Source organism: Alosa sapidissima, chromosome 7, assembly GCF_018492685.1.
Source record: "Alosa sapidissima isolate fAloSap1 chromosome 7, fAloSap1.pri, whole genome shotgun sequence".
In the NCBI taxonomy this organism is placed as follows: domain Eukaryota; kingdom Metazoa; phylum Chordata; class Actinopteri; order Clupeiformes; family Clupeidae; genus Alosa; species Alosa sapidissima.
In genome coordinates, this window is record NC_055963.1 from 35555779 (window position 1) to 35569180 (window position 13402).

The following is a 13402-nucleotide window of genomic DNA, read 5'->3' on the forward strand; positions in this document are numbered from 1 at the left end:
TTTGTATTTGTACCTAATTATCTTAATGGTATGTACACTTAATTGTTACAGTCATATTACAAAATAAAATTTTTGGGACTTTACTGGGAGCAACTTCTGTGAACAGCTCATTTCACCAATGTATCACTCAATCAAGAAGTCAGGAACAGGAGAGAAAAGCATGATGTTAGTATACCAATCTTGATCAAAGAACACTTTCAGGCACAATAAATGTTTCACCAATCCTGATTCTTGGTATTTATTATAAAACTACAAGACAGGAACTTTACATCTGCCAAGTGCAACAACATGAATAGATATGTAACTTTTGGACTATATACACATGAGGCAGGAGGGAAGCAGCTGGGCACATGGATAGTCCTTAGCAGTCTTCAACAGCAAGAAGTTGGGCTAACGAGTCAGGCTTCATGTTGGTGAGCCACAGGAAATGAAGAGGCGATCTGCAGCAGAAAATTCAACCTGTTGACACACCAATCTGAATGAAAGAACATGAACAAATTAGAGCAGGACAGGACCTCTTAATCTGAGGGTTGGGACCCCATTGTGATTGAAAACGGCTGGAATTAGTTCTTAAACATAAAGCTACTGTGTCACTAGTCACTGTTTCTACTGTTTTTTTAAAGCCTACTTACAAAGATAACTAGATTCCTCTAAATATTACAAACAGCTTATGAAACAGCAAGACTGGCATCTGTCTGGGGAGCAGGGTTTGCTTGACCAACTTTTTAGGAACCTCTGCAGCAGGAAACAACTTACTACCCAGCCATTAGCTAAGCATTTTGCCACATTACTGAAATTAGATGACATTACATTTTCCTACCTGTTGGGCAACAGCAATGTAATTGTTACACCTTCATAGGGGAGGACTGGACTGGAATTCTGATCCTGTGAAAACAGATACGAACACACACATGGGTATATTGTGATAAGACATGTTTGAAGAGCTTCAAAAGGGAAATGGTGATGCTATTTTGCTTTGTGTTTTGAGGGGGCCTGGTACACTTTGCAAATGTATAATTCTGCATACCCAGACCTCTCTTCACTTGTTTCTGTACAAGGTCCGCTGTTGGGACGGGGGGCACTGGTGCAAGCACGCCAAGCCTTCGTGGGTCATCTGTCCGAAGTGGTCTCCTCTTAGGCATTCCGGTACTCTCTAGCCGACACTGTACCACAGAAGTCTGCAGCTCCCCAATGTAGTTGTAGGACTTTGGAGTCCTCAACGTGTAGACGCCATAATGCTTGGCATGCTTTTTGTAGACCCTGTGGTACCTGGAATAAGATTAGTGTGCTTTGTGTTACCATAAGAGAAAAGCAGTTGTGGTGATTTCTAGAAATTAATACTGTAGTTGTCATAACACATACATCTGAGTGCCATCTGCCTTTGTCTTTTTCGCAAGGTCACAGTGGAAATTGTAATCCAGGGCTGCCAGTAGGACACGAGCTTGATAGACAAAGGGAGTGAAGGCCTGTCGCTTACTCGCATACATTAAAATATGATTTTGGAAGGACTCAAGCTCCGCAGTTGATCTGTGTTGTACAATTCATCATAGGACACACACACACACACACACACACACACACACACACACACACACACACACCTGAAACGCAAGAACTTGTGCACATCTTTTAGCCACCGCTTCCTTAGGATGATCTCAACAAGGGCTTTGTGCGCTTTAGAGTCCCTCTCAATCCACGTCTTATCAGTGTCCGCCGGTAGGGGGCCATGTTTGCACACTCCCATTGCCCACTTATGCTCGTTGCAGACGTGGTGGACAACCCCAATCCAAAGTTGCTAAAAATTACAAGAAAAAAGGGTGTATAACAGACAAAGACCTAATTAGTTCCTTAATGCAATAATGTAGAAAAAGAAAACAAAGCCAGAACAATGCACAACTAACCAAGAATTCCTCATACGAGTCAGCTGTCTTGCAGCACCACCAGAAGTCGCTTATGATGTCCTTGAGCCAGTGGAGCAAAACCGTTTGGTCTTTAACCAGTGCTGCCTAAATGCAAACATTAATTAAAGTTTAATCACAGAACAATTATAAAACATAGAATCGAGGCTTTATCACTACTGAACACTTACTTCAGACATCTTTTTTGACAAGTTCTTGGCCCCATGCCACATGTCCAGACTGTGGTGGATACCATTGTCCTTATACTTTCCTTTCACAGGATCTAAAAGAAAATGTGTACATTCAGACGTCCAACTACGACAACAACTATGTCTTGTGTTTGATAGGCTCGCAAATGAAAACAAACTTACCCATTAGGGCACTGATTTGACAGTGGGCATCGGTGCACACTTCTACCAGCTTCACCTCCTTGATCAGCTGATCCACTGTCAGGATGAACGCCTGCTTTTCCATGATTGCAGAACGGAGATCAGTCTGTCTCTTGTCAACGGTCACAACATTTATGATCTTTTTGGAGTCATTCTCCATTGTTGTGTAGGTGCAATACTGTGCACAGTGGCCCGGTGTGTCACACCTCCCATCAGCAAGGGAAAACAGTGCATAGCATAAGACAACAAACATAACCTTTGGAAACCATACAACTTCATAAATATGAGAAACATGTGTTACCAAGGATAACCACATCTTTGTTTTGTAGGCCCACTATCAATTCGGCCCTCTTCTCCATCCAAAACTTTTTGATGGTGTCGATGCAGTATACGTCTTGAATAGTGAAATATGTGTTCCGTCCAACCATACCCATGTTCATAAACTTGAACAGCAGGGCGATTTTGGAGTAGTTATTGCCAGAGATCAATATGTTTGCTGACAGCATAAAATCCCCTGCCAACATTCCATATTTCATGGCAGGTTGCGAAAACCAACGCCATACAACATGTCCATCAGCACAGACCTAAAAAGCAAAGAAAGTTATAGATAAACATTACAAAGATTAGGGACACATACATGTCACCATCATTTAGCTGTCCAACAAGCATGCACAGCACCAACAAAACATCTTTTATTGGCAAGATAGTGATTACAAATGTTAACATAACGAATATGTAAATGACATCATGGTACTTACCCATTCTAAAACACTTGCTGTGGCTCTGCTCTTGATGTGTACTTCGAATGGTGGATAGCGGTGACACTTTGCTCCTGTCTGACATTTCACTTGGCACTGTTGGACTGGACAAGTTTTGTGATGTACAGGTAGCAGTGCAGTCAAGCTTCAAATAAGGCAAATGAATCACGTGCTGTTCCGCCAGTCATTGATGATGCCTTCATCAACAACGGTTTCTTCCCCACCAATGCTCATTTCACTTAGACTAGGGGTATATAATTCAAAAGGAAAGTCTCAGCAGGGGATCATGAAATGCATCAGAACTTTAAAGCAACTTAGTAAGTTCATCATGTCATTGAAACCCCTTGGCTATTGATTTACATGTACCTGCACTCGAGCCTGGCCAATTCCTGTGCATCTTTGACCTTCTCCTTGCCTGTCTTTGTTGGTGGCCTGTAACTATCAATAATAGAGAGAACATTGACAAAACATAAAGGCAATGCATGCATACAATGTAGACATCATGGTAGTATAACTGCACTGGTCTAGACATTCTGTTCCATAGAGGGCAAAACATGTATTTTTTTTAATGAAAATTGTCATACTTACTTATCTGAATCACTTGAACTTATGCTGGATACACCAATATCTGTTGGCAGCACAGGTTTCTTCATGGGCGTAGAGGTTTGTGGTCCCTCATACCTTGGAAAAGTGTTGAGAAATGACCAGAGGTGATTACATCTGTTTAAACTGGGCTCTTCTCATCCCAATAATGTGAGCATGTCAACCATTTATTGACACTTATTAGGCTACTTCATTACCATAGTGAAATAATTAAACACACATAATCGCACGATCATCATACAAACCACAGCAAAGAAAGAACGCATTTACTATGACCAAGTTACCACCATGACCGCATACTTGCAACTGCCATGCAAGTGGGAAACTAAATCTAGGCAGAGAACATTTAATCAACGTTATCGACTGTTCCAACCAATCTCCTCATGCCAGTTGGGTGGACTAGTCGAACGATCACTAGATGTGGCTACCAATCAACTAAACAGTACACACTATCAAAGGGGTAGGTTATGATCAACAGGCCCGACACAATCTAAGCAACGTATAACGTTACTGGAGATAGAGGATAGTATTCTAACGTAGCTGAAAGTTATCCTAATTTTTTAGAGCTAGCATTAGTTGTAATTTAGTATCCTTATGCTGCCAACATCATTCGTTAGCAAGACCACAAGCCAGTGAACATTCACCAATATCAAAATGTATTTATCGCATATTGGAACATTATACTCTATGTATTGTGTAGGACACAAAACTTGGTCACGTACAAATAATAGTATTTGGCAAACTGCTTAGCGTATGCAGCAAGGACGCTATCGCTATGTTGGCAACATTAACGTTAGCAATGGCGGTCGAACAAAGTCAATTTACCGCTATCTACAGCTGACACACATAACCTAGTGACTCGAGAGCTAATTCTACAATATCTCCTTTGCTTAATCAAAATTATGAATTATGTTTAACAGATGTTTACTTACCAGTCAAGAAGAAATGTCGCAAGTTCAGAATCGAACTGCATCTCCTTGCTATCCAACAGCTGTCTCCATCGGTGGAAAGCACTCCCTAGATTAACTCGTGTTTTTGCTCGCTTCCTATCTGATATTCTTTTCGCCTCAGATCGAGGTTTTTTAGCTGGAGGCGATGGAGGTCTCTTCCAAGAACTTTCGGCCATTCTCGCAGTTACACTTCACTGTAGAACTTGAACTCAGTGGGGGAGGGGAGGAGCAGGAGGGGGTGGGGGCAGACTGACCCTAGTGAACACGGAGGGTCTTTGCACCTGGTTACAGGAAGGAGCGCCGAAGCTCACGATTCCGTGCACCTCCCAGATTCCGTCTGAGTTCTGACAGTTCAGGGGGCCACCGGAATCTCCCTGGAGACACATCAGCCAATAAGGTGGGATATATTACCCCCCCCCCACTAACTGAAGTGGATGCCGGTGTACTGAAGTGTATTATCGAACCCCCCCCCCCCCCCCCCCCCCCCACTAACCCCGTTCCTTATTTTCATATCAGAAAGTTGGCAACCCTAGTCAGCGCATACGTGTCCTGGATCAACAATGTAAGTATGGACACACGGACACGGACACACACACACACACCAGGGGCAGCACATACGTGCCCTGGATCAACAATGTAAATATGAAGACAAACACACACACACTATGAGTAGGGTTGGGCACCGAAACACGGTTCTAATATGGCACCGGTGCCGACACAAACGGTAGTAACTGCATCGAATAACAACGTGGATTTCGTTGCCTCATTTCGGTGCTTAAATAGCATTTTTTGTTTTTTTTATATACTTTTTTATACGAGGGCATCACTGCATGTCATGCGCCATCTCTAACGTCTTGCTCTGATAGCAACACAAACACATCCAGATACAGTTAGCTAACATATGATAAACACTGGATGTATAAACCAGAGGGGTGCACCACATAGGCAAGTGGACAGTGTTTGACAGCTTGCGTGAGCCCAAGTAGCTTACTTTATCGCAAGCTCCTGTCAAAATCTAGCATCACAATGAATATGAAGATCATGTTAAAAGTTAGCTGGCAAAAACATAAATATGTAGGTTACATACCTGATGTCACCGAGCTGTCAAAGAGGCTACGAAACCATCTCCGTACGTTATCGCTAATTAAACTCAGCTGACTGGTGTTAGCGCATAGCCATAGTTGCTGTTAAAATGCCTACTAGGCTAGCGCTGGGAATCTAAACACTTCAACACCGACATGTAGCCTAACATGTTCAAAACTACTGCGTGTTATGGGTTAAGACATGAAATTTCTTGAAGCAACTGGAAAATAGAGTCCCTGTTAGATTTGCTTGCAAATGCCATTGTCCATGACCTGGCAGTTTTATGGCAAGCGGTTTTAACATACATTATGGCAAACCGCCTACACTGAGTAAACTTGAAAGCAGAGCTCACCATTGTGTGTGCATGCATGGCAAGCCGTTTTAACATTTAAATGTATTATTCGTAGGAGCAATGAGATATTGATAGTAAATTGAATATAACAGTTCAATTTCATGTTCAAATGTGTCTTATCAATTAAAAAAAAAGCAATTCATGCTTTAGACCATTTTAATTTAAAACATTTTAAAAACAAAGTACCGGTTCAGGCACCGTTTTAAAAGTATCGATTTAGCACCGGTATCGGAATGTTCCACCCAGTACACTCCATCACCACCTGGCAGTCCACACCTGTATTGCTTTGATAATGTCAGCAGTAAAGTGCTACAGTGAAGTGCAAATAAAGTGCCAAAGTTCTGAACCCTGTCTCTGACCTGTTTAAGGGGACACTCAGAAGTAGGGCAGGCTCTTATCTGGACCGCATAATGGAGGGGCCAGGGGTTAGTTAATGGTTACTTAGGCGGCCATATTTTTGAGTCTTACTTACCTACTTAGTCTTACATTATGATACCCAGAATTTATTGAACCATAGTGCTACTTCAGATAGTCAATAGCTATACTGCTTTGTGCAAGGGTTTAATTTATGTCTATATGAAGTCTGACTATCTAACTATAAGCCATAGTCAAAGTCTCATTTAGTGAAACCGGCCCCAGGTCCTGATAGGGTGACATGGTCTGACTGGGCTGCTGAGAAATCCTGCAGCAGAAAACACCTGGGTTACGCACATGGCCTACCTAGGCGATCAGCGCACACTCACACACACTCACGTCTGTTAAACAAAATGAAAAACACAAAATTAGCATTTGAAGGTCTTCCCAGACACTAACCAAAAACAAACACACTCATATTGAAAGTAGACGTTTCAGCAGCAAATACCAAAGCCCACGCCATGGTCAATCAGTGCCTGACATTTGTTTTAGTATATCTGCTCAAACGGACTAAGGATGAAACATTTTACACAAAGTTAAAAGTAACTGGGATACCAAAAGAACAAAACACACGACAGATGTCAGAAATCATGATAGAGACATTAACACACTGATTGAAGTCCACAAATGTTGTTTATAAAGCAACAATAACAAAAAAAAACTTGTAGCAGTATGAAATAGCGACCCAACCGAGTTATAACAAAGCTGTGAAGTAGGTTGCAGTTTTCAGGAGATGCCATGTTTGAGCTTCTCAGAGAGAGAAAACAAACAAGGAACAGAAAGAAATAAAAACCTCCAGCTCCACTGAACAATGACGACAACAATAACAATCCATAGTGAGTGGTTCAGTGGAATATAAACTATGATACAAGTACATTTGTGGGACTACAATATCAAACATATAAACTGTTAGTATATATGTGGGGCTACAGTATCAAACATATAAACTGTTAGTATATATGTGGGGCTACAATATCAAACGTATAAATTGTTCGTAAACTTGTGGGGCTACAATATCAAACGTATAAACTGTTAGGATGTTTTTCAGAGGCGTGTAGTGGGAAAGGCTTTGCCTTCAGCAGGTGTTCTAGGTGTCCTCAGAGGGGGTTAATCTTCCACTTGCCGGCGTGAAAGCTGTGTGAGTGGACACTGTGTGTAGAACCGGACACACACACAGGATCGGTGTTAGACTCTTCAGGAGTGTGTCTGTACCATGCTGAAGTTAGTGTTTCTCGCAGCTCTTTTGACGGAAGGTAAGGTCCACACACACACACGGTGTTTGGGTCTGATACAATGTCTGTAAAGACTCCAGGAAAACTTGGCTAGCTTCATACACTTAAATAAAACCATCTGCTGAATCCCTGAGCTCTGAAACAATGTGTGTTGCTTATCATTCATCTAGTACAAGCTATTCACTGCTGTTCTGAACATGATGTCAACAATTTTAAAAATATTCTACAGTGTGTTTGATGTGTGTGTGTGTGTGTGTGTGTGTGTGTGTGTGATGTGTATTAATGTGTTTGTGTGTGCGCGTGTGTATGTGTGTGTGTGTGTGGTGTCTGTATGTATGATGTGTGATGTGTATTAATGTGTGTGTGTGTGTGTGTGCGTGTGCGTGTGTAGCCTACGGTTGTGGGCTGCCCACATTCCCCCCTGTGGTGACGAGGGTGGTGGGAGGAGTGGATGCCAGAGCCCACAGCTGGCCCTGGCAGGTACAGGAACATCTCACACACACACACTCTTCATACATACAGACACAGAAACAGACACACACACACACATACAAACACAGATTCACACACACAGACACACACACACCATCATACATTATTTTTTCTTTCTAATCATTTTCATTATGTTCTTTCTCTCCCTCTCTCAATCTCTTCCTCTCTCCATCTCTTTCTCTCTCTCAGATCTCTCTGCAATACACCAGAAATGGCAACTGGTACCACACCTGTGGAGGAACCCTCATCTCTGCTGACTGGGTCCTCACTGCTGCCCACTGCATCAGGTACACACACACACACACACACACACACACACACACACACACACACACCTACCTGTGGAGGCAGACCCAGCGGCAAACGGACGGCATTTCATTTTTCCAAGGGGGGCACAAATTGATCACTGTTGCGGGAACTTAAATTAATCACGGTAGTTTACAAGGATATAAGGATACAAGGATACAAGGAAGTTTATAGTCACATGCATATAGTTACTGGAAGTAAGAAATGCAGTGCACCAGTGTCTGGTGTCAGCCTATTTGTGCATTTATGGGGGGGGGGGGGGGGGGGCACCAACAAGGAGCACCCAAGAGCAACAGGGGCAAGGAAAAACTCCCTTACTAAGGAAGAAACCTTGGGCAGATCCACGGCTCAAGGGGCTAACCCAACTGCCAGGGGTCTTGGTGTGTGTGTTGGGGGGATGACAGGGGAGATGGGATAGTGTGCTGTGTATGTGGGGAGAGGGCAGTGTGCAATATGTGTGTTGGAGAAGCTTCCTCATGAGACAATGTGCTGTGTATTGGGGGGGGGGGGTATATCTACGTATAATTACAAGCTTACACTTAACAAAACATTAAATGTAGATGTTTGGGGTAAGCTATTGTTGTAATGGTGCAGCTCAGAGAGCCCCGTGCGCAGGGTTGGGGAGAGAAAGTGAGAGGGGATATGTGTGTTGGAACTGAGATGCGTGTGGAGAAAATAGACTGTTGAGACTGAAGTGAGTCATATTCAAAATAATGCAAAAAATAAATCCGCAGATAAAACCGAAATCCTCGTTCATTTACTAGAAATAGAGGGGAGGGAGTTGTAGTCCCGAAGTTACGGATAACGTCGGCCCTGGAGCTGGAGCTCCCCTACGTTCTCCGACTAGGTCAGAAGAAAACAGTAAAGGTTAACGCTGTCAAACAAACCCAGGAACTACTAGGCCTACTTAGGCTATGTCTCGTATCGTAGTTAGTATATCTTATTTATTTTTATTTATTTATTTAAAGAGGAATGCCTCTTGAGATGTGCCATCTCATTTTCGAGAAGGTCCTCGATAAGACTGGACAAGGACAAGATACTACAGTACAGTACAATACAACATACACATTCACTCACATACAGCCCCCTTCCCCCACCCCCAACCCAACAGCCCCAACCCAACAGCTCCCATTCCCTAATAATACATACATATACACATATATACACAACAAGCATACATCTACATATCCACATATATACATACAGACACATATATGCATGCGCACAGTACATACATACACATATACAAAAATATAGACACGTATTCTCACATCTATAACAGAGCATATTGACAGATCAGACAGACACACAAAAAAGCATTAATGAAAACAATTACAATGGTCACTTGCTTTCAGATATGTGGAAAAAGATGTCTTAAAGCGACTCAAAGATGTAATTGATCTTAAGGCCCCAGGCAGGCTATTCCAGTCAAAGGGAGCCTTGTATTTAAATGAACGCCTGCCGCTTTCTTTGGAGATATGTGGTACTGTAAATGATAGATATTCGGTGTGCCTCAAACTATAGTTTGTTTGGTAAGGTATTAAATGTTGTTGCAGGTAGAGTGGATAACTAAGATATATGCACTTAAAAATAAGCTGGAACCAATGAAACTGTCTCCTGGCGTTGGGTGACAGAATATTCAGTGAATCATACAGGATACAGTGATGCGTTCTGTATGAACATTTTAACACAAATCTGCAAATGCTATTAAAGACAACAGTCAAAGGCTTATGACAGGTCTCAGTGGAGTTCTGATATACTACATCAGCATAGTCTATAATTGGAAATAATAATTGCTTCACAATTCTCAACCTGATCTGCTGTGTAAAACAATTATTGAAACGATACAGCATCCTTATATTACAATTCAGCTTTCTTATAGTATGATTGATGTGGGTTTTATAGGAGAGTTGAGAATCAAGCCAAAAGCCCAAGTATTTAAATTCATCAACTCTGCCAAGAGCGGTGCCATCTAAAAAGTTTGTTTGTTTAACAGTAGATCTTGTTGGGAAAAGCATACAGTAGGATTTATTTTTATTCAACAGGAGGTCATTACATTGGAGCCATTTTTGAATAATATCAAAGTCTGTCTGAAGAGTGTTCTGTATCTTAGAAATATTAGAGTCGGAATTATAGATCACTGTGTCATCAGCATATAAGTGAATAGAACAGTCTGAGCAAGCTTGTGGAAGGTCATTGATAAAGACTGAAAATAGGAGAGGCCCTAACGAAGATCCTTGAGGGACACCCTTTTCCATAATGGCAAAGGAGGATAGACTACCCTGAAAAAGGACACACTGTTGACGAAAATGTAAATAAGAGCTAAACCAAAGAAGAGCTTGTTTAGAGAGCCCAATAGCATGAAGTTTGTCTAAAAGCATGTAGTGATTAACAAGGTCAAAAGCTTTGGTTAAGTCTATAAAAATCGCTCCAGTAGACATATTATCATCGAGGGATGATGATACATCATTGGTGAACTTATATAAGGCAGTTGTGGTGGAAAATTTAGGTCTGAAACCTGATTGATGTTGAGACAAAATAGAAGACACATTAATATAATTATATAATTGATTAAATATTACCTGCGAGCTGATAAACCATATCGGTCATCGGATGACAGGGGTTAGTGCAGAAGTGAAGTAGGCTAGCCTAAACTGCGCCATTAAAACCTCCTCTCCATAAAGGTGATAAAGGTGCTACTTGCTTTATTGACAAACCTATCATATAGGCCTACATTAAATTAGTGTTCAGAATCAGTTTAGTGGGATTGGGGAAGTGGGGGTGGTTGGTGCAGCAGCTCGTCCAGGGCGGGCACAGTTGACTTCCAGGACAGGCCCGACCCCCCAGAGCCCCCCCCCCCCATGATGCCGGGACTGGAGGTATCTTCATACTGTAAAGCAAGCCATCAAAGCAATTTGCTGTTAAACGCTGCTAACATCACATGCGGAATGGGATCTCTCATTTGCGCAATCCCTTTCTTCCTCCATCTCTCTCCTCCCTTCTTCTCTCCCTCCATCTCTCCTGTCTCTGCATCCCCTGTTCCATCCTGCAGCAGCAGCAACACCTACCGTGTGGCCCTGGGGAAACACGATCTGACAGTGACCGAGGAGGCCGCTCAGTTCATCAACGCCGCCAAGATCATCGAACACGAGAACTACAACATCCTCCTCAGCCGGTACATACGTAACCCCCCCCCCCCCCCCCCCCCACACACACACATTTTACTCTATCTGTACCAACAGCTTGTATTTGTTCCCTCCTTCCATTTGTGTGTGTGTGTGTGTGTGTGTGTGTGTGTGTGTGTGTTCCACAGTAACGACATTGCTCTGATCAAGCTGCAGACCCCTGTGACCGTTTCTCACACCATCATGCCCGCCTGTCTGCCCGATGCTGGACACGTCCTCGACCACGACTTCCCCTGCTACGTCACCGGCTGGGGACGCCTGTGGAGTGAGTCTCACACAGAGCAGCGCACACACACACACACACACACACATGCACACAGAGGACTGAGGATGCATCTACAGTAAGACTCTTTCTGACAGAACAGTCAATCAGAAATGAGCACACAGACCAAGTGCACAGGTAGAACCAATACACGGCAAGAGTCTGAGTCTGAGTGTGTGTCAGACCAGATGAGTGTGTGAATGTTTACTGTGTGTGTGTGTGTGTGTGCTCAGCGGACGGTCCCGGTGCTGATGTCCTGCAGCAGGCTCTGCTCCCGGTGGTGGACCACGCCACCTGCTCCCAGTCCGACTGGTGGTCAGTGCTGGCCACTGATGACATGGTGTGTGCAGGGGGGGACGGACAAGTGGCTGGCTGCAACGTAAGACTAACACACACACACACAGACACACACACACACTCACACATATAGGTGCGCACACACACACACACACACACTCTCTCATACATATACGTGCGCACACACACACACTACTTATAGTCACACACACCCAAACATACACATGTACACACACACTTACTTGCATCTGCAAAGGCGCTGATTGGTGATTGGTCTGATGCAGGGTGACTCAGGGGGACCTCTGAACTGCCAGAGTCCAGATGGATCATGGGAAGTCCATGGCGTTGTGAGCTTCGGGTCGGGAACAGGCTGCAACGTCCACCAGAAACCCACAGTCTTCATGCAGGTCAGCTCCTACATCGACTGGATCAACGCGGTGAGTCCCCCCCACACACACACACTGACCTATTCCTTCACATACACACAGTCATCACACTAGTCAGCTAGAAAAATAGTCTTTTGTCACACACACATTTATGACCTAGATCCTTGAAGGCTGTGACCATTCCACTTCACACACACACAAAGAGCAGGTGTGGTAGAGTCAGCAGACAGAGCAAAGTGACACAGTTAGCGGTACTAACAGGAAGTGTTAACCTAACAAGTGATGCACCCATGAACCCCTCTGGCTCCTCCTCCAGACTGTGGCCAACAACTGAAGCAGAGGGCAGCAATGGAGACTGGACTATACAACGGCAAACCTGCAGCTAACACACACACACACACACACACACTTCTGCCAACATACTGGATAAAATAAATCCTAATCAGATGAATTATGTTAGAATGCAAGAAACTATGTAATGGAACTTGAAATAAAGAACAAGGATGTTGTAAAAACTATAATCTGTGTGAATATGTGATCTCCACTGCGAATTCAGCTAATTGTTCAGTATAAGGGGCTCAGGTCAGGACCGCTTGTCGACCATGGACTGCACTCACGCCTACGAGACCAGTGCCATGACATTTACATTGCCACTAGAGGGCGTGTTGGACTCATTGCGTGTTGGACTCATTTACACCACTTGACCACTAGAGGGTGTTGTTCACTCAACATTTGTAAGGAAGATGAAATTCCACATTCAACACAGAACCAATTCAGCAGCCAACTTTCTTTGCA

The 13402-nt window shown here is 43.3% G+C and overlaps 2 protein-coding genes and 1 long non-coding RNA gene across 17 annotated transcripts in view; 1 reads left to right on the forward strand and 2 right to left on the reverse strand.

Annotated features, from left to right (window-relative positions):
- LOC121712915 overlaps nt 1-8234 on the reverse strand; it is a 14221-nt gene extending 5987 nt beyond the window's left edge. The window contains exon 1 of the long non-coding RNA XR_006032697.1: nt 8224-8234. This is a non-coding gene — a long non-coding RNA (uncharacterized LOC121712915). The remainder of the gene's footprint in view (nt 1-8223) is intronic.
- On the reverse strand, nt 212-4845 carry LOC121712884. Of its 9 annotated transcripts, none has more exons than XM_042096971.1 (12): nt 4581-4845; nt 3634-3726; nt 3412-3483; nt 3046-3289; nt 2589-2871; nt 2270-2503; nt 2090-2181; nt 1902-2006; nt 1602-1795; nt 1170-1269; nt 821-885; nt 212-440 (listed from the first exon to the last, which is right to left on the reverse strand). In XM_042096971.1, the coding sequence occupies exons 5-12, from the start codon at nt 2821-2823 to the stop codon at nt 362-364; spliced, it is 1104 nt and encodes a 367-aa protein (XP_041952905.1). In that variant the 5' UTR covers nt 2824-2871; nt 3046-3289; nt 3412-3483; nt 3634-3726; nt 4581-4845; the 3' UTR covers nt 212-361. The 9 variants fall into 9 exon arrangements, with proteins under 9 accessions (XP_041952905.1, XP_041952904.1, XP_041952903.1 ...); XM_042096970.1 differs by having other exon boundaries at nt 1034-1269; XM_042096969.1 differs by having other exon boundaries at nt 212-475; nt 1034-1269.
- LOC121712886 (chymotrypsin-like elastase family member 2A) lies at nt 5077-13103 on the forward strand. 7 transcript variants are annotated; one of them, XM_042096979.1, is made up of 8 exons: nt 5077-5160; nt 7527-8159; nt 8361-8458; nt 11527-11652; nt 11791-11927; nt 12158-12303; nt 12506-12658; nt 12924-13103. In XM_042096979.1, the coding sequence occupies exons 2-8, from the start codon at nt 8025-8027 to the stop codon at nt 12939-12941; spliced, it is 813 nt and encodes a 270-aa protein (XP_041952913.1). In that variant the 5' UTR covers nt 5077-5160; nt 7527-8024; the 3' UTR covers nt 12942-13103. The 7 variants fall into 7 exon arrangements, with proteins under 7 accessions (XP_041952913.1, XP_041952912.1, XP_041952914.1 ...); XM_042096978.1 differs by having other exon boundaries at nt 5120-5160; nt 7496-8159; XM_042096980.1 differs by having other exon boundaries at nt 5127-5160; nt 7530-8159.
- The last annotated feature ends 299 nt before the right edge of the window (nt 13104-13402 follow it).